This window comes from Borostomias antarcticus, assembly GCF_949987555.1.
Source record: "Borostomias antarcticus genome assembly, chromosome: 31".
NCBI classification, from domain to species: domain Eukaryota; kingdom Metazoa; phylum Chordata; class Actinopteri; order Stomiiformes; family Stomiidae; genus Borostomias; species Borostomias antarcticus.
Window position 1 is genome coordinate 5,183,454 of NC_140264.1, and position 24,880 is coordinate 5,208,333.

General features: G+C 48.3%; 1 protein-coding gene across 1 annotated transcript; it reads right to left on the reverse strand.

The window, feature by feature from the left end:
- Window positions 1–916: 916 nt before the first annotated feature.
- LOC311327235 (uncharacterized protein) lies at window positions 917–20,584 on the reverse strand. The gene is made up of 19 exons (XM_084460269.1): window positions 19,511–20,584; window positions 17,465–17,564; window positions 16,300–16,336; window positions 14,181–14,222; window positions 13,787–13,875; window positions 12,582–12,681; window positions 12,047–12,183; window positions 11,638–11,810; window positions 10,805–10,908; window positions 9,688–10,121; window positions 9,403–9,475; window positions 9,148–9,263; window positions 8,495–8,851; window positions 8,178–8,273; window positions 6,070–7,795; window positions 5,055–5,854; window positions 3,844–3,956; window positions 2,737–2,872; window positions 917–2,522 (listed from the first exon to the last, which is right to left on the reverse strand). The coding sequence occupies exons 1-19, from the start codon at window positions 19,674–19,676 to the stop codon at window positions 1,574–1,576; spliced, it is 5,748 nt and encodes a 1,915-aa protein (XP_084316395.1). The 5' UTR covers window positions 19,677–20,584; the 3' UTR covers window positions 917–1,573.
- Window positions 20,585–24,880: the final 4,296 nt, after the last annotated feature.

Sequence of the window (24,880 nt, forward strand, 5' to 3'; positions counted from 1 at the left end):
CAGAACCTTGTGGACTATGAGTGAGAAATCAACAGACAATTAAATGATCAGACATTCAATCGCAAACTATCCTCTGCCTCCACCACATACACTCACAGATCTTGAGTCAAATCACTAAAAATGAATAATGAATTCACGAAAATCGATTATATAGGCTACACTCTCCCTAAGGGTCACAAATCAGACTAGGCTACTTCCGGGGAGACCGTGACCCCTGCCTCAGACCGTGGGTGACCTCTCTTCCCTCTTATACTAGAGATTACATTTACTTCATCAAAAAAACATAAGGTCATTCAATGACTGCATCGATGTTTGTCACTCTAGTCGCCAAACCTACAGACATATCGAAGTTATCGTCGTGTTTTGTCAGCCCTCTCTGTTGGGGACACATCTGTGTCACATTAGTTTCCTCTCATCTCATTCCAGGCTAAAGCTGATCCATCCAAGATCAAACTTCATGCAATAATCTTACCTTTCTGCTGCCAATAGATAAACGATGATGTCGGTGCCACAGTGAAACTATCCTGGGCTTTCCTTCTTCTGCTGGCTGCCCGACAGGATAAAAAAAGAAAATTCTTCTTAAAACCAGGAAGTAAAAAGTCTTCTCGCTCGTCCTGGTTTGACCATCCCTATTGGACCATCCCGATCTACGAGCTCAGCCAATCAGAGTTCAGCAAACTTTATTCAAATCCAGTCGGAAGAACGTTTAAAACGTATTTTCCACTGAGAAACTCAGCTAGTGCATTCTCTTGTTCTTGTTTAAGTGTTGTGTTTAAGTCTATTTCTGCAATAACTGCACTTACAGCTGCGTTTATTCTTCTAACGTCAACGTTACACCTCTATTAATACATCCAATCAGAAAAGACACGTCATGACATCAAATAATCACTACAAACATTTCAACTTGAGGGCAAAAAACACCTTTTTATTAAAAAATAAAATAAACAGTTACATTTTCTGAACAGTCTGTGAACAGTCTCACCCCTTCCTCCTCAGTCAGTAGGCCTGAGTCCTGAGTTGCATGATGCAATAGTAGACAACTGTACATGAAGACTTATTTCTTATTCAAACAGGTTTAAACTGGATGAAACTGGTTCAACTTGGGAGCAGAATCATAAAAAGCATGTCTGTCTATACAAAACCCTTCAACATTCACGTTAGAACTCCTTGAACACAATATACACATTACTGTACATTCACATACATTCTCACACACACACCAGTGGTGTAGTACAGTATTGAATGGTCACATTATCAGTCTAACTCCCACAGAGAAGCAGAGACAGCCCCCCCCCCCCCCCCCCCTCCCCCCCCCCCTCCCATCTAAATCTCAATTCCAATACGTGTAATCTCATCCCATTGGTTAATTTATAGGTTTATCAAATATACCCCCCGCCCCGTCCAAATCACCTGCTGACATTAGCCCGCTAGCTACACATCCCGGTTCCTGTGCAGTCTGGATGGTAGCAGTTAGCTAAGTGCTAAAGGTGCTAACGCTAGCTAGCATCTTGCACACTTAGCGGTAGGGGGGGCTTGCTAGCTAGCGCGAGCGCGGCTAAACACTTAGCGGTACTCATTCTCCGTTCTCTTCCCCTTTCTCTTCCCCACCATCTCTGTCTTTCTCTTTGTTTTTCTTGTGCTTCTTCTTCTTGTGTTTGTGTTTGTGTTCCTTAGACTCCGCCCCCCTGTCATGGCCGCCATCCTCCTCTCCTACGTGCTTCTTGTGTTTCTTGTGTTTTTTATGCTTCTTATGTTTCTTCTTCTTCTTCTCCGCTGCCGTCGCGCCGCTGTGGTTGCTAGGGGCGGGGCTCTGGGAGGCGGGACTCTGGGAGGAGTTGTGGGTGGCGGACGGACTTAAGCTCCGCCCCTTCTCCGCCTCGGACCCCTCCCCCTCGCTGTAGTCGGGCACAAAGGCGGCTTCGTCGGTCTCCCGGCCGAGATCGGAACACAGCCGCTGGCGGCGAGGCTCAGGACCCCTGCTCTCCTCGCGCACTCCTCCTCTCCCCTCATCCCTCGCTCCTCCTCCTCTCTCCTCCTTCCCTCCCCCTCTGGCTTCAATCTTGGAGCCCGGCTGAGCCTCCCTCACCCCTTTGCCCTCCTTGGTGCCTCTTCTGTCCTCCCTCACTCCCCCTCTCCTCTCCCCTCCTCTCCCTCCGGTCTTGCCTCGGACCGCGTCTTCCCGGCCACCCCTCCTAGGGGGCGCTGGCGACGCCTCCCGCCTCAGGGGCCCTCTCTGACCGGCTGCCGGCCCCGCGCCGTCCTCGGCAGACGCGCCGGACCCCCGGGACCCCGTGGACCCCGACCTCCTCTCCTCCTCCTCCTCCTCCTCGTCTCCACCCACCCTCGGCCCCTCCTCCTCCCCCTCCAGGTCGTCCCTCTCCCACTTGGAGCGGGGCGGGGGCTGGATGAGGGGGCTGCTGTCGACCCCCCGGTCCCTCTCCTGGGCTGGGCCGGGGCTGGGGCCCCGCGGGGGCTGGTCCCTGGGTCTGGACGGGCCTGGCTCCTGCCTCTCACCAGCACACCTGGGGGTAAACAGGAGGGGAGGGCAGGTTAGCGGGGGCGACAGGGGCAGGAACATTCGCTTGGTGGGTTTCAGAAATCTTGCCCAGTTACTATATTGTTTACAAAATGTATGAGGCAAAATGTACATACTGGGAGAGGAGAGGGAGGACAGAGAGGACCTGGGAGAGGACAGGGAGGACAGGGAGGGGCTGGGAGAGGAGGACACACGCCCACCTGGAGGAGCTGAGGCCGGGGGCGGAGCTGGAGGCGGAGCTGGGGGTGGAGATGGGGGCGGAGCTGAGGTCGTCCTTCCTGGTCAACCTGGTCCTGCTCTTCTCAGGTCTGGCCTTCACAACACCACTGACCTTCACTGCTGGAGAGACAGGGGAGGAGGGGGAGAGAAGGAGGGATAGAGGGGGAGAGAGAGGGAGGGAGAGAGAAGGAGGGATAGAGGATGGAGGGAGGGAGGGAGAGAGAAGGAGGGATAGAGGGGGAGAGAGAGGGAGGGAGAGAGAAGGAGGGATAGAGGGAGAGAGAGAGAAGGAGGGATAGAGGGGGAGAGAGAGGGATAGAGGGAGGGAGAGAGAAGGAGGGATAGAGGGAGAGAGAGGGAGGGAGAGAGAAGGAGGGATAGAGGGGGAGAGAGAGGGAGGGAGAGAGAAGGAGGGATAGAGGGAGAGAGAGGATGGAGAGAGAAGGAGGGATAGAGGGAGAGAGAGGAGGGAGGGAGGGAGGGAGTAGAGAATGAGAAGTGAAAGAACTTGATTAGATCATAATGCCTAAAAAACTAGATCCCCAAACACCTAAAAAAAATAAAAACACCTTAAAAAAACTAAACCTCAAAAGATCTACGAAACTACAACCCCCACACACCTAAAAACAACCCAAAACTACAACCCCCACACACCTAAAAACAACCCAAAACTACAACCCCCACACACCTAAAAACAACCCAAAACTACAACCCCCACACACCTAAAAACAACCCAAAACTACAACCCTCACACACCTAAAAACAACCCAAAACTACAACCCCCACACACCTAAAAACAACCCAAAACTACAACCCCCACACACCTAAAAACAACCCAAAACATACAAAAACACAAGACTCGGATGGTGTTGACTGAACAAGTAGAGAACATAAAGTAGATATGTATTCATTTCCTGTAAGAAATGTAAGACGTATTTATTGATCCTACTCGTCTAGCCTCTCCTGAAACCTGAACATGGAGTATTTATTGGGTATTTATTGGGTATTTATTGAGTATTTATTGAGTATTTATTGGGTATTGATTGAGTATTTATTGGGTATTTATTGAGTATTTATTGGGTATTTACGGTCTCTGGATGCGGCGTCTCTGTGAGCAGCTGCTGGTGGTGCTGCTCTGTCGGCCGAGGACACGCCTCTCTCTGGTCTCTCCCTCCCCGCTGGTCTCTCTCTGGATACCGGCCTGGGGGACGAGAGACCATCACACAGACAGGAAACGTCAGTCAGTCAAACAAGACAGAAAACCAGTCAACCAGACAGAAAACCAGTCAACCAGAGAGAAAACCAGTCAACCAGACAGCAAACCAGTCAACCAGAGAGAAAACCAGTCAACCAGAGAGAAAACCACTCAACCAGACAGAAAACCAGTCAACCAGACAGAAGTCAACCAGAGAGAAAACCAGTCAACCAGAGAGAAAACCAGTCAACCAGACAGCAAACCAGTCAACCAGACAGCAAACCAGTCAACCAGAGAGAAAACCAGTCAACCAGACAGAAAACCAGTCAACCAGAGAGAAATCCAGTCAACCAGAGAGAAAACCAGTCAACCAGAGAGAAAACCAGTCAACCAGACAGAAAACCAGTCAACCAGACAGAAAACCAGTCAACCAGAGAGAAAACCAGTCAACCAGAGAGAAAACCAGTCAACCAGACAGAAAACCAGTCAACCAGAGAGAAAACCAGTCAACCAGAGAGAAAACCAGTCAACCAGACAGAAATCCAGTCAACCAGACAGAAAACCAGTCAACCAGACAGAAATCCAGTCAACCAGACAGAAAACCAGTCAACCAGAGAGAAAACCAGTCAACCAGAGAGAAAACCAGTCAACCAGACAGAAAACCAGTCAACCAGACAGAAAACCAGTCAACCAGACAGAAATCCAGTCAACCAGAGAGAAATCCAGTCAACCAGACAGAAATCCAGTCAACCAGACAGCAAACCAGTCAACCAGACAGCAAACCAGTCAACCAGACAGCAAACCAGTCAACCAGACAGCAAACCAGTCAACCAGACAGCAAACCAGTCAACCAGACAGAAAACCAGTCAACCAGAGAAAACCAGTCAACCAGACAGAAAACCAGTCAACCAGACAGAAAACCAGTCAACCAGACAGAAAACCAGTCAACCAGACAGAAAACCAGTCAACCAGACAGAAAACCAGTCAACCAGACAGAAAACCAGTCAACCAGAGAGAAAACCAGTCAACCAGACAGAAAACCAGTCAACCAGACAGAAAACCAGTCAACCAGACAGAAAACCAGTCAGAAAGTGCAAAGCTGACCTCTCCGTCTCCACAGCTCTGTCCTTGGCTGCAGCTGGTCTCTCCTGCGTCGTCTCTCCGGGTCTCTCCTTGGTGATGGCCGACCTCTCGCCAATTGTCAGCTTGTCTAGAGACACAGACCTCCCTCCTCCTCCTCGCTCTCCTCCTGCTGCTGCTGCTCCTCCTCCTCCTCCTCCTCTCTCTCCTCCTCCTCCAACAGAGATCATCTTCTCGGCCCTTACGGATCTCTCCCCCTCTGCTGCTCCTCTCTCCACGGTCACCGCTACTCTCTCCAGACCGCCCGGACCCGGTCTCTCTCCTCCTCCTCCTGAGGGACCCGGTCTCTCTCCTCCTCCTCCTCCTGAGGGACCCGGCCTCTCTCCTGCTGAGGTCACCGTTCTCCGCTCCTCCCTCGCGACCCCTCCTCTCTCACCCGACCCCGGTCTCTCTCTCCGGTCTCTATCCCCGGACGACGGTCTCTCTTTCCTCTCTCCAGCTTCTGGTATCTCCCTCCTCTCCTCCCTCAGTCCCCCTCCTCCTCTCTCTCCAGACCCCGGTCTCTCTCTCCTCTCCTCCCTCGCTAGCCCCCCTCTCTCCCCGGCCTCTAGCCTGTCTCGCCTCTCCCCGAGCTCCGGCCTCTCTCTCCTGTCTCCCGACGCTGGTCTCTCTCTCCTGTCGCCGAAGCCCAGCGGGGATATGGCGGAGGTGGAGGAGGGTCTCTCCAGGGCTGGTGCTGGTCCAGGGATCTCGCTGCCGGGCTTCCTCCCCAGGTCTCTATTCAGCTTGATCCTCCTCTGAGGCAGCGGGTTCACCTGCAGGAGCTGAAAACAACAAATACAATCACAACAACAACAACAACAACCACTAAATACAATCACACTTTTTTTTTTTTTTTCCCCCAAAGAAAACGACTAGCTTTGAACCCCCTACTCTAAATACAGTCACAACAACAACCTAAATACAATCACATCACAACAACAACAACAACACTAAATCCAATCCCCCTGACGTCTGTCTGTGAGTGCGTGTTTCCTACCTGGAGATCCATGAGGGGTCGTATGGAGGCTCGGTCCGTCTCCGCCCTCCCCGTCTCGCGGCCCCCGGGGCCGGGCATGAGGAGTCGGTCTGGGGGTCCCGGAGGTCCTCCTCTCTGGGTCTGTAGCTCGGCTCCTCCCCTGTCTCCGCCCCCCCACTCGGGCCTGCGCAGCTTGGCAGGGGGCGGGCCCAGCGGGCCGGGCCGCTCCTCCCCCCTCCGCCGCTTGTCCGCCGGGGAGTGGGGGAGGGCGTGGTGGGGGGGCGCCGGGGGGCCCCCGGGGTAGGGGGGCCGGGACAGGGGGAGGAGGAGCGGGGCTTCTCGCCTGCCGCGGGGGTCGGGCGGGGGCGCGCCGCCGAGGTGCGGGGGGGGGGCGCCGAGGCGGGAGGAGAGAGGGGGCGTTCTGAAAAGCCCCGCCCCCGCGCCGACTCCTTTTACGGCGCTCTTGCCTCGGTCTTTCTTCGGGGGGGCGTGGCCGGGGGCGGGGGGAGGGTCGGCCGGTTTGGCGGCCTTGGCGGCGGTCGTCGTCTTGGAGGTCGCCTTGGCGACGGAGGAAGATTCTTTCTTTTTCGACGTTCCCTCTCCTCCTGTGGTTTTGGTTTTCTTCACTTTCATCTTTCCCTCCGTTTTCACCTTCACCTTCATTTTCTGCCCTTTCTCCTTCTTGCTCTTCTCCGATTGGGCCTTGCTGGACATGGGCGGGGTCCTGCCGGACAGGGCGTTCTTGCTAGCCGAGGTTTTAGCGGGCGGGGCCTTGCCGGAAAGGGGCGGGGCCTTGCTGGGCGTGGCGGCGACGTCGTCCATCGGCTCGTCCCTGACGGGCGTGGCGTCCCCGCGGTCCGCCGCCTCTGTCTCCTCCCCCCCGCCGCTCCTCTTCCTCTTCGGCTTCTTGGCCTTCGAGGGTTTGGCTCCGCCTCCTCCGCCCCCCTCCGAACTCTTAGCCCCTCCCCCCTGCGGGCGGTCTTTCCCCGAGGAGGCGGATGGGAGGGAGGAGGAGGGCGGGGCGTGGTGGTGCCCCCTCTCCCCCCCTCCTCTCCTCCCTCCTCCTCGTCCCTGGGGGGAGTAATCCCTAGGGGGGGGGGAGAGTCTGTCCCTCTCCCTGTCCCGGTCTCTGCTGCCCCTCCCCCGGTGGTGCAGCGAGGCATGCTGGGAGCCGTAGTCCTTGTAGTCCTTGTAGTACTTGTTGTACCACTCGCGGTACTCTCTCTCCCACTGCCGGTAGCTATCTCTCTCCCACCTCTCCCTCCCCCCGGGGCTGAGGTCCGGCCGACCTTTGGGGTCGTAGGCCGGGGGCTCCCGAGGGGGGGGTTTGCGGCCCCCGGGGCTGCGGCTACGGTAGCCGCCGGGGGAGCGAGATCGCGAGCGCGACCGGTACCCTCCTCCACCTCCTCCTCCACCTCCTCCCCCTCCTCCTCCTCCTCCTCCACCCCCTCCCCCGCCGCCGTCCCCCCCCTCCCAGCCCCGGTAGGGCCCCGGGGATGCGGAGCGTCGGTAGCCGTAGGAGCCGGCGCGGGACCGCGAGCGCGAGCGGGGGGAGGGCGGCGTGCGTGAGCGCCCGTAGCTGCGGCTGCTGCGGCCCGCGGCGCCACGCCCGTTGCGGCGGGAGAAAGGAGGCGGCGAGCGGGCGTAGGAGCGCGAGCGAGAGCGCGACGGCGTGTAGGGGGAGTAGGAGCGCGAGCGGGAGCGGGAGTACGGACTCCTGCTGAGAGAACGGCTGTAGGACCTGGACCTGGGGGGAGGAGGAGGGACAGAGAGAGGAGGAGAGGGGAGAGGAGAGAGAGGAGGAGGGGAGAGGAGAGAGAGGGGAGAGGAGAGAGAGGAGGAGAGGGGAGTACTCAGAGAGGAGGAGAGAGTACAGAGAGAGAGGAGGGGAGAGAGTACAGAGAGGAGGAGAGAGTACAGAGAGAGGAGGAGGCGAGGAGAGAGAGTGCAGAGAGAGGAGGAGAAGGAAGAAAGAGGAGAAGACGCAGAAGAGAGAGGAGGAATATTGATCAATACAGTGCAGAGAAAACACGAGCAGCAACAATATTTATTTGTATGTGTCCAACAATCAATTACCCTGAGTAGGATCCTGTGTGTGTGTGTGTGTGTGTGTGTGTGTGTGATATTACCTGGAGTAGGATCGCCTGCGTCTCTTGGGGGCATTCCTGTACTTCATCAGCTCTTTGGCAAAGTCCTTGGTGAACTCATCCAGTTTGGACGTCACCCTAGAAACACACACACACACACACACACACACACACACACACACACACACACACACACACACACACACACACACACACACACACACACACACACAGAGATAAATATAATCTACTCCATCTGTTAGATAAGACGTGATACTGTTTACCTTTCGTTGATTAAATCAACCAATCAATTAAGTAATTAACCAATCAAAAGGTTTCATGTGGTGCCTTTAACTCACTCATCCTGACGGTGACGTCGCTGCCTGTAGAACTCCTCCTTGGAGAGGGGGGGTCCTCCGAGGGAGGGGGGCGGGGGCCCGAGGCCGGGCGGGGGCTGGGAGGGGGGCGGGATCCAGGGGGGGGCGTTCACGCCCGGGGGGCCGGCAGGGTAGAGGGGCTGGGGGGGGTAGAGGGACGGCGGGGGCTGGCCGGGGGGGGCGGTGGAGTAGGGAGGGGGGTAGGGCTGGGGGGGCATGACGACGTGGGGGGGCGGGGGGTAGTGGGAGGGGGCGGGGTAGACCGGGGGGGCGGGGCCAGGGCCGGGCGGGGGCGGGTGGAGGTGCGGAGGGGGGTGGTCTCCACGAGGACGATACGGTCTGGAGAGAGAGAGGAGAGAGAAAGAGAGAGAGAGAGAGAGGAGAGAGAAAGAGAGAGAGAGAGAGGAGAGAGAGAGGAGAGAGAAAGAGAGGAGACAGAGGAGAGAGAAAGAGAGAGAGAGAGGAGAGAGAGGAGAGAGAGGAGAGAGAGAGAGAGAGAGAGAGGAAAGAGAGGAGAGAGAGAGGGGTAGGGAGAGTCTTGTGAGTGTGTCTATATGGTTCAGTCCCAGTTCCCACAAATCACTCCCAGCCATCGGTGTGTGAATGTGTGTGTGTGTGTGTGTGTGTGTGTGTACCTGTCCCAAGGAAGTCTGGGTCCTCCTCTGTGGCTGTGCTGGGGCCGGACCTGATGACCTGGCGGGTGGGAGGGCCTTAGGGGCGGCGGGTGACGAATCACAGGAACGTGGTAGCCCTAGGGAACCAATCAGAGAGAGGGGGAAATTAAGGAAGTAAACATTATTACGGGTTCACTTCGAGGAAGAGGATTGGGAATCAGTAAATTTGATAATAAGGTGTGTGTGTGTGTGTGTGTGTGTGTGTGTGTGTGTCACCTTGGGTCCAGCGTCAGATGGTCTAGCTGTCTGATCCAGCATTAGCACGGGTGGATGGGAACCCTCTGTCTCTCTGGTGAGAACACACACACACACACACACGCACACACGCACACACACGCACACACACGCACACACACGCACACACACGATCCATAAACCAATAAACAAATCAGTAGTAAGCAATCAATAATAAATCAATCAACTATAATAAACAATCCACAGAAATAAATCAATAATAAAGCATTTAATAATGCAGGTACGCCGGTTGTCATGGAAACTCACCCCGGTGGCGGAGGCTCACTCTGATTGGCCGGGCGTTGCGGAGACAGTCGTTTAGGGGCGGGGGCGGGGATTTCCAGCCCTCCGATTGGAGGAGTAGTAGTAGGATTCTCCGTGGGCGGGGCTTGCGTTTGAGTGACAGCCGGAGGAGGAGCAGGAGGAGGCTGGGGAGGGGGAGGGGTGCTGGCCGCGGGGGGTTGAGTGGCGTTGGCCAATAAGGGGTCTTGTTGGCGCACGTTGGCCAATAAGGGGTCTTGTTGGCGCACGTTGGCCAATAGCGGGTCCTGCTGGCGGGAGGGGAGGGCCCTGAGTGGCTGGGGGCGGGGAGGGGGCGGGGCAGACTGCTGCTGGGGGCGGGGAGGGGGCGGGGCAGACGGCTGCTGGGTCCGGCGGCCCTGCTTGGCGTAGCCAGACTCGTTCTTAAAGTTGTTCACTGCCTGAGGAGAGGGAGGAGAGAAAGAGAGTGAGGAGGAGAGAGGGGGATGAAAGGAGAGAGGGAGGAGGAGGAGGAGGAGTTGGGGATCAATCATAATTTGTCCTTCAGCCGCTTTTACATGAACAAAGCATTGATGTTCAGTGAAAACGCATCGTCTATGTGATACACAGGGCTGCATGCGTCTGTGAATGCTTTGGATGTGTGGGTGAGAGACAGCATGTGTGTGTGTGAGAGAGAGAGAGAGAGAGAGAGAGAGAGAGAGAGAGAGAGAGAGATAGAGAGAGAGAGAGAGAGAGAGAGAAATACAGAGAGAAAGAGAGAGGGAGAGAGAGAGAGAGAGGGAATGAGAGAGAATGAGAGGGAGAGAGAAAGAGGGAGAGAGGGATAGAGGGAGTGAGAGAGAAAGAGAGAGAGGGAGAGAGATAGAGGGAGTGAGAGAGAGAAAGATAGGGAGAGAGAAAGAGGGAGAGAGAGAGAGGGAATGAGAGAGAATGAGAGGGAGAGAGAGAGAGATGGAGGGAGTGAGAGAGAGAAAGAGAGGGAGAGAGAGGGAGAAAGTGAGAGAGAGATAGAGGGAGTGAGAGAGAGAAAGAGAGGGAGAGAGAGGGAGAAAGTGAGAGAGAGAGATAGAGGGAGTGAGAGAGAGAGAGAGAGAGAGAGAGAGAGAGAGAGGGAGGGTGTTACCTGGCGTAGGAACTTGTTGGCGATGAGGTTGTCAGGGGAGACATCAGACTGTTTGCAGGTGAAGCAAGTGTGTTCTTCAGAGTCCAGGAGGCTGGTTCTGATGCCTACACACACACACACACACACACACACACACACACACACACACAAAAACATACCATTGGTCATCAGGTCTGGGGTGTTTTTGTCTGATCTATGGTCTGTGTGTGTGTGTGTGTGTGTGTGTGTGTGTTCAGGGCCTGAGGTTTTTTATGTGTGTTCAACCCTGTGTGTGTTTGTGTTTATAACCCTCTTTGCTTGTGTATGTGTGTCAAGGTTATTATAGTTAACGAAAACTAACTAAAAAACTAGGTGTGAAAAAACATTAGTTAACTGAAATAAAAATAAGAACTAGGCTAAAAAAACCTAATTAAAACCATTTTTTGTTTACAAAACTAACTAAAATAAACAAAAGTTAAAGAGAAAGTCTTTGTTTTACATTTCATTAATAAGCCTAGTATTTTGGGTGGATATGAAATCTATCCTCCATTTTTGTTTTAGCCGTGTCCCTACGCAGAAGTAACCTGACGTGCGCCAGATAGTTTAGTCGGAGTTGGAGTGAAACAACGTGAGATCAGGATGGTCTCATGAGGCTAGCGCAGAAGAAAAAAAACGAAAACTAATAAAAACTAAAACTAAGCATTTAAAAAATTAAAAAATAAACATAAAAAAAAACTAGCAAACACGCTTTAAAAACCAATTAAAACACATTGAAAACAAACTTAAAAAGATATAAAAATAAAACTATTAACCTTGGTGTGTGTGTGTGTGTGTGTGTGTGTGTGTGCGCTCACAGTCGTCACAGTAGCTGTTTCCACAGCAGGGTATGACCACGGCGTCGGCCATCAGGTCGCTGCAGATGGGGCAGAGCAGCTCGTCGGGGATGGGGTCGGACTCGTCCTCGGAAGACGAGCGGTCGCCAGGGACGAACGGAGGACGCTCCTTCTTACCCAGCGCATAGGCCTCGCTGCGCGCACACACACACGCGCGCGCACACACACACACACACACACACACGCACACACACAATAATAATGAATTTTAATAATGAATTTTATTTATATAGCACACTTTAAACGCAGGACAAATCTCAAGGTGCTTCACAGAGTGCAGTAAAAACTACTAACAAAAACACAAAGGGCAATAACTGGCTAAGATAATTTAACATAATTAAAAGTGTGTGTGTGTGTGTGTGTTACGTACGCGTCGATGGCTGGTATGGCGTATTCTCCAGTGCTGGTCAGCATGGCTCCTTTGGTCCAAGACTCCGCCTTCACCATGAAGCTCTGCGGTATCCCCTTACTGATCCTCACTGGCTTAGGACCCTCCACACTCTTATCCTAACACACACACACACACACGCACACACACACACACACAGGCAAGCATAAGAACATATTTTCGCACTCTCACACCAAGGTGAAAATAGTTGTGCTTTTTTCATTAGTTTTTATTTTTATTTATAGCGTTTATAAACTTAACAATAAACTTTTTGTTTTCAATCCGTTTAGTTATTTTTGTAACGCCTTTATTTCTGTTAACTAAAATGTTTTTTCACACCTAGTTTTCTTTTTTTCGTTATCTATAGTCACCTTGGCTCACACACACACACACACACACACACACACACACACACACACACACACACACACACACACACACACACACACACACACACACACACACACACACACACACACACACACACACACACACACACACACACACACACACGTACCATCTGCAGAGGACAGTGGCGTATGTAGTGGCCAGCCTTCCCACAGCGGTAGCACATGTAGTTGGCCGGAGGCGGACCCACCATCACCTTCTTGGAGTAACTGAGCAGGGAGAGAGAGAGAAACAGAGATAGATAGAGAGAGAAAGACAGAGAGAGAGGGAGAGAGAGACGGAGAGAAACAGAGAGAGAGAAAGACAGAGAGAGAAGGAGAGAGAGAAGAAGAGAGAGAACGTTAACAACGACGACCACAGCTTCCGATCTGCATAAGAGATTATACTGACTGTATGGGATCATAGTCATGGTTAGATTAGGAGATTATACTGACTGTATGGGATCATAGTGGTGGTTAGATTAGGAGATTATACTGACTGTATGGGGTCGTAGTCATGGTTAGATTAGGAGATTATACTGACTGTATGGGATCATAGTGGTGGTTAGATTAGGAGATTATACTGACTGTATGGGATCATAGTGGTGGTTAGATTAGGAGATTATACTGACTGTATGGGATCATAGTGGTGGTTAGATTAGGAGATTATACTGACTGTATGGGATCATAGTGGTGGTTAGATTAGGAGATTATACTGACTGTATGGGGTCATAGTGGTGGTTAGATTAGGAGATTATACTGACTGTATGGGGTCGTAGTCATGGTTAGATTAGGAGATTATACTGACTGTATGGGGTCGTAGTGGTGGTTAGATTAGGAGATTATACTGACTGTATGGGATCATAGTGGTGGTTAGATTAGGAGATTATACTGACTGTATGGGATCATAGTGGTGGTTAGATTAGGAGATTATACTGACTGTATGGGATCATAGTGGTGGTTAGATTAGGAGATTATACTGACTGTATGGGATCATAGTGGTGGTTAGATTAGGAGATTATACTGACTGTATGGGGTCGTAGTCATGGTTAGATTAGGAGATTATACTGACTGTATGGGATCATAGTCATGGTTAGATTAGGAGATTATACTGACTGTATGGGGTCATAGTGGTGGTTAGATTAGGAGATTATACTGACTGTATGGGATCATAGTGGTGGTTAGATTAGGAGATTATACTGACTGTATGGGATCATAGTGGTGGTTAGATTAGGAGATTATACTGACTGTATGGGATCATAGTCATGGTTAGATTAGGAGATTATACTGACTGTATGGGATCATAGTCATGGTTAGATTAGGAGATTATACTGACTGTATGGGGTCGTAGTCATGGTTAGATTGGGAGATCATGGCTTTGATCTTGTCCTCCTCTGAGGCGTTGGCTTCAGCCAGGTTAGCAGTCTGAAACACACAGGAGAGAGGGATGAGAGGGAGGAGAGAGGGATGAGAGGGAGGAGGGAGAGATGAGAGGGAGGAGAGGTATCAGAGAGACAGGGATGAGAGGGAGGGAGGAGGAGAGAGATGAAAGATGAGCAGGAAGAGAAAGCTCCAAATTAGAATCCCACTTCACTACAGAATCTAATACACACACACACCCCCTCTCTCTCTCACACACACACCCTCTCTCTCTCTCACACACACACCCTCTCTCTCTCACACACACACCCACACAAACACCCTTTCTTTCTCTCACACACACACAGTACCTTGGAGAGCTGGGCCAGTGACAAAGACGGAGAGGAGTCGGTCTGGAGGAGAATCAGAGTAGAGATGAAAGGGTTAACACACCCAGCTGACACAGCGGCCCCGGCCGTCTGAGCAGCCAGGCCCGACAAGAGTGGAGCCAGGGGGGGGACACGGGGAGAGACCAACCAGCCAGGGGACACTGGGAGAGAGCAACCCGCCAGGGGACACGGGGAGAGACCAACCAGCCAGGGGACATGGGGAGAGAGCAACCCGCCAGGGGACACGGGGAGAGAGCAACCAGCCAGGGGACACTGGGAGAGAGCAACCCGCCAGGGGACACGGGGAGAGAGCAACCCGCCAGGGGACACGGGGAGAGACCAACCAGCCAGGGGACACTGGGAGAGAGCAACCCGCCAGGGGACACGGGGAGAGACCAACCAGCCAGGGGACATGGGGAGAGAGCAACCCGCCAGGGGACACTGGGAGAGAGCAACCCGCCAGGGGACACTGGGAGAGAGCAACCCGCCAGGGGACACGGGGAGAGAGCAACCCGCCAGGGGACACGGGGAGAGAGCAACCAGCCAGGGGACACTGGGAGAGAGCAACTTTCAGGACAGGAAACGTGGGGGGGGGGGGGGGGGGGGACAAGGAGGAGGTGTTTGTGGGGGTGTTACCAGTCTTATACTACTGAGACAGCTTTTCTTCACATGACACCTGACCTCGTTATTACTACAATAACTATGGAGCTGAAAGAAAAAAATTAAATAAAAAAAGCCTTCAAAAGCAACAAAATGGAGGTAGGGGAGGGAGGGAGTGGGGGAGGGTTGGAGGCAGTAAGGTCTGGTTGTGTCATGTGTACACTCTTCATCGTCATCATGGTTGAGGGCCTGGACGCTTCTGCAAGGGAGGGGGGGGGGGGACGCTGTGAACGGAACACACTGGGTCTGGAGCACACGGTTCTCAGACGGAACTCAAACCAAAGCTTTATTGACAGTTCTGCAGGCTTACAGCGGGAACAACAGCAGCACACCGCCGCGGCAACGGTCGCCGCGGCAACCGCGCAAGTAGAACCGGGCAGACAGAACTCGCTCAGACTTTGACTCAGCTCAGTGATGACGTCATAATAGCAGCAGTAAAGAACAACTCCAGAAGGCAGTGATGTCATAGTTAGGTTACACCCACCTCCCGTGAGGTCATAATAAAGTGATTTACGATTATCATTGTTAACCATTATCATGTTTGTTTGTTAGTTTGTTTGTTTACTCAGCACCAAATGACTGTCCGTTCAAATACAGTTCAGCTACTAGCTGTCACTCACTTTGTCAGAATAGACTTATAATAATGTTTGTGTGGATGAATGCATTGCATTTCTAAGCAAATAAAATGTTTGGAGCTGGATATCATTTTAGTGTGAGAATATCAACAGCATTATTCACTTTGTATTTGGACAGGAGGCACACACACCACGTAGTTCAACATCTGGGTTGTTACTGGGAGGGTCAGCACAGAGATGGCACTGCCCACACACCCTGGTTGGACTACTCCACACTCACACACACACACACACTCTCGCACACACACCTTACTGTCAGCCATAAACAATGTCATTGTTCATCACTGTTATAGTAAATTACAGTCACAAACTTAACTGGTTAATTTGAAATAAACAAGAGTTTTCATAGAAAACAAACATGAGGAATCATCATCATCATAAAAAACGTTACGATTACAGTATTCACCATTAACCAATTGCTGTTAAGCCTGTTCAAAACCAGGCGACCCCATTGGACCATTTCATTATGAAATACAACCAGTATAAGTGACACAGTTAATGACATTTCTGTGAATCGGCCAATCAGAACATTCAACACAGGTCACATGTCAGATATAAAAACACGTTTTTACACACAGGGAAACAAAACAGCAGAGGCCAACCAATCCAACACCAGAGCTCATGAATATTTGTGAATAAATAACCAAACACAACATAACTCACAGAGCTTTAAAGAGTAACGTTAGCATACTATTGGTTGGTAGCCGGCTGGAGGGTGGGCTATGATACACTCTAGATAGGCTAGCTTGTGACAGAGGAAACAGTGAAAGTGCCAATGAGAGAGAGAGAGAGAGAGGTTTACATACGAGTCTAGAGGATCCCATGGCTGCATCAGAACGATCGCTGTGAGACAGAAACAGAGACGGAGGTTAATGAACAGGTTATGACCTCATAGCCTCAGAACACCCTACAAGAGAGGTTATTATGACCTCATAGCCTCAGAACACCCTACAGAATAGGTTATTATGACATCATAGCCTCAGAACACCCTACAAAAGAGGTTATTATGAGCCTCAGAACACCCTACAGAATAGGTTATTATGACATCATAGCCTCAGAACACCCTACAAAAGAGGTTATTATGACATCATAGCCTCAGAACACCCTACAAAAGAGGTTATGATGACCTCATAGCCTCAGAACACCCTACAAAAGAGGTTATTATGACCTCATAGCCTCAGAACACCCTACAAAAGAGGTTATTATGACCTCATAGCCTCAGAACACCCTACAAAAGAGGTTATTATGACATCATAGCCTCAGAACATCCTACAAAAGAGGTTATTATGACATCATAGCCTCAGAACACCCTACAAGAGGTTATTATGACATCATAGCCTCAGAACACCCTACAAATGAGGTTATGACCTCATAGCCTCAGAACACCCTACAAAAGAGGTTAATATGACATCATAGCCTCAGAACACCCTACAAAAGAGGTTATTATGACATCATAGCCTCAGAACATCCTACAAAAGAGGTTATTATGACCTCATAGCCTCAGAACACCCTACAAAAGAGGTTATTATGACCTCATAGCCTCAGAACATCCTACAAAAGAGGTTATTATGACCTCATAGCCTCAGAACATCCTACAAAAGAGGTTATTATGACCTCATAGCCTCAGAACACCCTACAAAAGAGGTTATTATGACCTCATAGCCTCAGAACACCCTACAAAAGAGGTTATTATGACATCATAGCCTCAGAACACCCTACAAATGAGGTTATGACCTCATAGCCTCAGAACACCCTACAAAAGAGGTTATTATGACATCATAGCCTCAGAACACCCTACAAAAGAGGTTATTATGACATCATAGCCTCAGAACACCCTACAAAAGAGGTTATTATGACATCATAGCCTCAGAACATCCTACAAAAGAGGTTATGACATCATAGCCTCAGAACACACTACAAGAGGTTATTATGACATCATAGCCTCAGAACCTCCTACGGAAGCATACTCACACAATGAACGTTCTGCCCGCCGGTTTGACGCCTCCCAGCGGCGTGCGCCTGACGATGACGGACGAGTGTTTGGGTATGTGGGCCTCGTCGTCCGTGTACTCTGGACCCACACCCACACACACACACACACACATACACACACACATTAAACAGACTGATTTACACGCAAAGCCCACACACACACACTGGTTTCTTATGATGGTGTTCTGTCCGTGTCTGAGAGGCTGATTAGAGTTGAATCTACTGGGATTAGGGTTGAATCTACTGGGATTAGAGTTGAATCTACTGGGATTAGAGTTGAATCTACTGGGATTAGAGTTGAATCTACTGGGATTAAAGTTGAATCTACTGGGATTAGAGTTGAATCTACTGGGATTAGAGTTGAATCGACTACATCTGTGTGTCTATATCAGCGAACCAAACAGGTTCAATCTCGTTAAGTAGGCACTGTTTACAAAATGGGCACTGCATCAGACACTGCATCGTCATTTGGATGCACAACACCCATTTAGCGCAGCATGGCCAAACTCAACATTCAATACCACTGCCAGAAGCAACGTATATCATTTATACCTTTATACTATTGTGTTTCTGTGTTCTGGGGGGAATTGTCAAACTGCATAACAGAAGATGTCATTATTATTATAACTAAAATCTACGCAGATGTCAGCAGTTAAATGATTGTTTCACAATGAAAAGTGATTCATAAATCACAATATGAATTATTATTATTGTTGTTGTGACTTGTGGGGAGAATTGTCAAACTGCATAACAGAAGATGTCATTATTATTATAACTAAAATCTACGCAGATGACTTAAAGAGATTGTTTCACAATGAAAAGTGCTTCATAAATCACAATATTAATTATTATTATTGTTGTTGTTGTGACTTGTGGGGGTTAATAATTATTATTATAACTAAAATCTATGCAGATGTCAGCAGTTAAGATATTGTTTCACAATGAAAAGTGATGCATAAATCACAACATGAATTATTATTATTATTAATATTATTGTTGTTGTGACTTGTGGGGGGAATTGTCAAACTGCATAACAGAAGATGTCATTATTATTATAACTAAAATCCATGCAGATGTCAGCAGTTAAGATATTGTTTCACAATGAAAAGTGATGCATAAATCACAATATGAATTATTATTATTATTATTGTTGTGACTTGTGGGGGTTAATAATAATAATTATAACTAAAATCTATGCAGATGTCAGCAGTTAAGAGATTGTTTCACAATGAAAAGTGCTGCATAAATCACAACATGAATTATTATTATTATTATTGTTGTTGTGACTTGTGGGGGGAATTGTCAAACTGCATAACAGAAGATGTCATTATTATTATAACTAAAATCCATGCAGATGTCAGCAGTTAAGATATTGTTTCACAATGAAAAGTGATTCATAAATCACAATATGAATTATTATTATTATTGTTGTGACTTGTGGGGGTTAATAATAATAATTATAACTAAAATCTATGCAGATGTCAGCAGTTAAGAGATTGTTTCACAATGAAAAGTGCTGCATAAATCACAACATGAATTATTATTATTATTAATATTATTGTTGTTGTGACTTGTGGGGGGAATTGTCAAACTGCATAACAGAAGATATTATTATTATAACTAAAATCTACGCAGATGTCAGCAGTTAAGATATTGTTTCACAATGAAAAGTGATTCATAAATCACAATATGAATTATTATTATTATTATTGTTGTGACTTGTGGGGGTTAATAATAATTATTAACTAAAATCTATGCAGATGTCAGCAGTTAAGAGATTGTTTCACAATGAAAAGTGCTGCATAAATCACAACATGAATTATTATTATTATTATTGTTGTTGTTGTGACTTATGGGGGGAATTGTCAAACTGCATAACAGAAGATGTCATTATTATTATAACTAAAATCTATGCAGATGTCAGCAGTTAAGAGATTGTTTCACAATGAAAAGTGCTTCATAAATCACAACATGAATTATTATTATTATTATTATTGTTGTTGTTGTTGTTGTGACTATAGCTACCTTCGCGTGTCTGGGCGTTGGTGATCTGCAGGTCGCAGTCCGACGCCTTGAGCCGCTCGCGCGCCATGATCTGCCTCTTGAGCTCGAGCAGCGTGATGTGCAGCCCGTCGAACGTCACCGTGTCATAGTCCAGTTTGGAGGAAAACTTATAGTGAACACACGACATTCTCACACCCCTCAATCACTTACTCGACTTAAGACAAATGAAAAACAAAAGCAAGGGTTAGGGTTAACGTCAACTAAACAAAGGCAGGGGTCAGCTAGCTTGGAGAGCTTAGTAGCTGTCAACACTAAATAAGTAAGCTTGTGACTGTCATGAATATGAACTTGTCAGACATCTTTCTCACAAACTCTCAGAATAGCAACATGGTGGACAAGTCTGAGACGAGGAGGAGAGACAAGCAAGACGAGGAGGAGAGACAAGCAAGACGAGGAGGAGAGACAAGCATTCAGCCAGAGTCTGAAATGGCGGCCTTGCTATGGAGAGACCTGGCCAGAGAGAGACCTGGCCAGAGCACTGAGACAGGTCCTGAGCCTCGACCAGTCTTTTCAGAGTCACAAGAAAATCCCAATCTCTCAGCTGTGTCCGTTAACGGAAAGGCCACGGGCTCGAGGAGTCCCGGAATGTCTCGAGGAAGCACGGGCCCGTTAGCCCACCGGCGAGGCCTCGCGCTCCCCCCGCGTGTCGCAGAGTCCCGGTGTGGCGCGAGACAGTCCCGGTAAAAACCGACAATCCACGATAAACAAGTCCTCAAAGATGATTTCAACTGTCCACAAAGAGAGATGAACGTGTTCGCAGTCCCCCGGTAAGATGGATGTCCTGTTATGAAACAATAAAAGGCCTCCAACGGCCTCAAAATAACAACAAAGATGAGTACCCGGATGCTAACGTTAGCTTAGCTAGCTAGTTATCAAGTTATCACTCAATTAAACCAGTTAGGTAACCAGCAAGCAAACCCTTTACTGAAAACAACCGGTCTTATGTCCAAGTGACGGTAGTTAGATCTCCAAAGTGATGATTATCGGCGTCTAAATCAATAAAATCCATGTCGGTTGTGTTCTTGTCCTTCTTCCTCGTCGTCTTCCAACATGGCGGCTCAGATCACACGGCACGCGGAACAGGAAACGAGGGGACTTTTGGTTGTTGTCGCTTGTACCCTTTTTTTTGGCTAGGTCCCATAAACGCAGAGACCAGTCAAACTATAATCCCAACCCTGAACCTAACCAGAACCTAACTTTAGGCTTAGGTATATTATACCTAAACCTAACCTCAATCCTAAACCTATCACTAAAACTACCCCTAAACTTAACCCTAACATTAACCCTAAACGGTCTCTGCGTCTATGGGAACTAGCCTTTACCCTTTTTTTTAATTAACTGAAGTAGAAATTGTATAACATTATATAATAACAAGGTGTAGACTCTTTAGAAAACTGAACACACAATATAAACACAATTATAAACTAACAAAAGACAAAAAAAATAAAATGGCTAGCTAGCCAAATCATGTTCAGTAGTTGTTTTGTAATAAGGGTTGCGTCTTCATGCATTTACATTTTTGAATAAAAATACCTCAAATAAATAAAGTATGATTCCAAACATAATTAACATTCTGGTCAAATGGGATGGAGACTCTACCCAATCCTACACATGCCACCAGAAAGCATTGCTATAAAGACAGAAGACAAGTGATGCAAACTTACGATTCCTTCATCACAGGATATAGAATATACAGCTACTGTGATCAAAGTTGAACCTTTGTCTCAGTTCTCCTGAAGGATATATATCATTAAATACTTTGAAGTGAAGCTCGTTTGCTTTGGAGGTAAAGGTAAGCTTAATAAATGTACTCTTTTAAGATGGTTGCTTTTTTAAATAATGAGATTCTTTTTTCCAAATGTAGTCAAATTTGACCTTGTTGATGGTCTGCTGAGGGCTGGATAAATGCACCTTGATGGACTTTCTTCTTTGTTATATGAATGTGACCAAAAAGAGAAAGATTTCTATTTGACCGTCTGTCTAAATGCATTCATCCATTTTGTTCCATATATTCCAAGTTTCACTGTAATTTAGTCTCCTTTGTAATATGCACACCTACAGTCATTTTGACCGTTTTAATGGGGATACCAAATGTTGCCACAAGATGGTAGTCATGTGTAGGCTAGCTAGTAATTCACACTTTTTCAAGTTCAGCTGTAAATCAGATGCAAAAATAAAGAATAATCGGAATAGCCTTTGGAACATGCTCAAGATTTCTTAAAAACAAATGAGTGTTGTCCAGTCTCCAGTTGGGAGGGACATTTCTTGATCAGCCCCATCACCCTGCACGCCTCCCTGTTTGCCCCCGTGGACTCCAGCTGCTTCCTGCTCTGTCATTTCCCGGGACCTCAAGTGGGAATTGAACATCAGCACCCTGATCACGCTCGGCGGGGAGGGTGATTGGCTGCGCCCTGCCCTCCCTCCAGGCCCCGCCCTCCCTCCAAGCTACTCCAGGGCGCTGAAATCATGGATGTATTATATAAACTGGATACAGCCACTCCATTCACTGGCCGCTATCAACAATGAAGCCCTATTGAACCGCGCCATCTTGGCAAAATTTGTAGTCATTTGACTATTTCCGGTTACTTTTGACTTGCGCAGTTGTGCTTTTCTGGCCTTCCGGTTACTTTTGCTCCCCGCTTTGATTTAGCAATGAAAACCGGCTTGCATATTAACCTGTTTTTGTCAAATATATCAATTGGAGAAATTATTTTTTGATCCTGGCATCTTAGTTTTAACAGGTTAAATATAATTGAACATGTTTTGTTTGCTAGTAGATGGTATTCATTCCGTTCGCGATAACGTTATTGCAGCCAGGCTAAATTCCTCCAGGGAGTCAGTGACAGGCGAGTTGAAGAGCTTCACTCCCCGCCAGCAGGAGCTCTGGCCGCGGCTACCGCATCTCGGAAAACCCGCTGAGTTCGTGGCTGCTATTTCACATTCGCCCTTGATCAATCCCAATACCGATCCATGGTAATAATGAATCAATCGTTCAGATCAGATCGGCAGTGCTGCATGCATGTTACAACATCATTGTTAGCTTTATTAACATAACCATAGCCTACATTTATCTCTCTAACGTTAGGCTATCCATCACACCAGTCGGCCATTCGATAGCTGGAAGCGGTGAACGCCAACGTTGACTGAAAACACCCAAACTCAGTGTATCGTTTCATCTTCATGCTACACATCAACTCCTTTACATTGTATGTGAATAGATTCCTGTTATTCTAAAAATATCCCATTTCTGTCCATTCTTGGAAAAGGCTAATAATTGCTGTCAAAAGATCACTCCAGTTTATCACCGGATGTCGGATGGATAGCCTAACGTTAGAGAGATAAATGTAGGCTATGGTTATGTTAATAAAGCTAACAATGATGTTGTAACATGCATGCAGCACTGCCGATCTGATCTGAACGATTGATTCATTATTACCATGGATCGGTATTGGGATTGATCAAGGGCGAATGTGAAATAGCAGCCACGAACTCAGCGGGTTTTCCGAGATGCGGTAGCCGCGGCCAGAGCTCCTGCTGGCGGGGAGTGAAGCTCTTCAACTCGCCGGTCACTGGCTCCCTGGAGGAATTTAGCCTGGCTGCAATAACGTTATCGCGAACGGAATGAATACCATCTACTAGCAAACAAAACATGTTCAATTATATTTAACTTGTTAAAACTAAGATGCCAGGATCAAAAAATAATTTCTCCAATTGATATATTTGACAAAAACAGGTTAATATGCAAGCCGGTTTTCATTGCTAAATCAAAGCGGGGAGAGCCGGGAACGCGCGTCTACATTTCAGAGAAATGTGAACTTTTTCGGTGGACGCGCGTCGGCCAGAGAAGCTCAACTGCGCAAGTCAAAAGTAACCGGAAATAGCCAAGTGACTACAAATCTAGCCAAGATGGCGCGGTTCAATAGGCCTTCACTTTAGATTTCGATTCCTGGGGGCTTGGCTGAAATGGGCCAAAAAGATCATGATCGACCCCTCCCACCCGGGCTATGGCCTCTTCACACCGCCCCCCTCTGGCAGGAGGCTGCGGTCGTTAAAGACTGTTTGTATTTTGCACTGTCCTGTCCTGTTTTTGCACTGGTCCATTGTTGTGTTGTTGGCTCCACAATGTCGCAAAAAAATCCTATGTATGTCAAGAAGAAATGGCAATAAAAGGATTCAGATTTTGATATATTAACTTCTTAACACTCGATAGGCTAATGTTGTACACTCACCCATACCCTTTCTCTCTTTCTCTCTCTCTCTCTCTTTCACACACACACACACACACACACACACACACACACACACACACACACATACACTAGCCAAAACAAACAGAAATGCCCCTTTGACAAGAGTATTTTTCATTTTTCATAAGCTTTTATTATTTGTTTATTTATCTTTTACGTAATGTTAACAAAATCACTGGGATGTGGCAATGTGGGTGTTCTGCAGTCTAAACACACAAACACACACACAAACACACACACACACCACAGGGATAGTATTGTACAGTAGTATTTCTATTCACAAACCACACCCCCTAATGAAGTACAAAGTTGAAAAGATTTAAAATACTTTCATTTCAAACCAGGTCTGTCTGAAATTGCTGAACGTATAAATGCTAGCGGTCGACACAAATACATGTTTGTTCTTCTGCTCCATGTTCAGTTCCACGTGTATCACGTTCCACGTACGTTCCGCATGATCCACATTTTTATTTCATAGTGACGTGAGAGAGAGAGGGGTAGGAAGGGAGGAATGGACAGAGAGAAAGATGGAGGGGAAGAGAGGGCTAAAATATTTAATATTTAATTCATGTCTGTTTCTTGCCTTGATGCTTCGTTTTGAATAAATGTTAATATTTTACATTTCTGTGTGTTTATTTTACACTAATAGCTGTAGTAACCGTTGTATAAAAGCAATAAACCACTCGAGGCTGTGTGTTATAGTGATTTTATAACAGCTAGGGGTCGTTGTTAGGCACGACGCGAAGCCTAACACTATAACACATGGCCTCTCGTGGTTTATTGATTAAATAAACAATAAAAGAACGTGTTCCCCACAGAGGAACAGGAGTTCTAAAGCCAGTCACCATGGTGACACTTCAGTTCCGTTTTTGTGTCCTCTTTACTGCTCTTTCTTTCTCTCTCTCTCTCTCTCTCTCTCTCTCTCCTGCCCTCTCTTTCTCTCTCTCTCTACTGCCCTCTCTTTCTCTCTCTCTTTCTCTCTACCGTCCTTCCTCATTCTCCGTCTCTCTCTCTCCCTCTCTCTCTCTCCCTTTGTCTCTCTCCCTCTCTCTCTCCATCTCTGTCTCTCTCCCCCTCTCTCTTT

Excerpts from the sequence above, each read along its gene's own strand:
- LOC311327235 (XM_084460269.1), bottom strand. The coding sequence starts at position 19,676 with ATGTCGTGTGTTCACTATAAGTTTTCCTCCAAACTGGACTATGACACG. Across the intron at positions 16,337-17,464 it reads GCGGGCAGAACGTTCATTGT|CGATCGTTCTGATGCAGCCA; the intron begins GTGAGTATGCTT and ends TCTGTCTCACAG. Across the intron at positions 8,852-9,147 it reads CCCAGACTTCCTTGGGACAG|ACCGTATCGTCCTCGTGGAG; the intron begins GTACACACACAC and ends CTCTCTCTCCAG.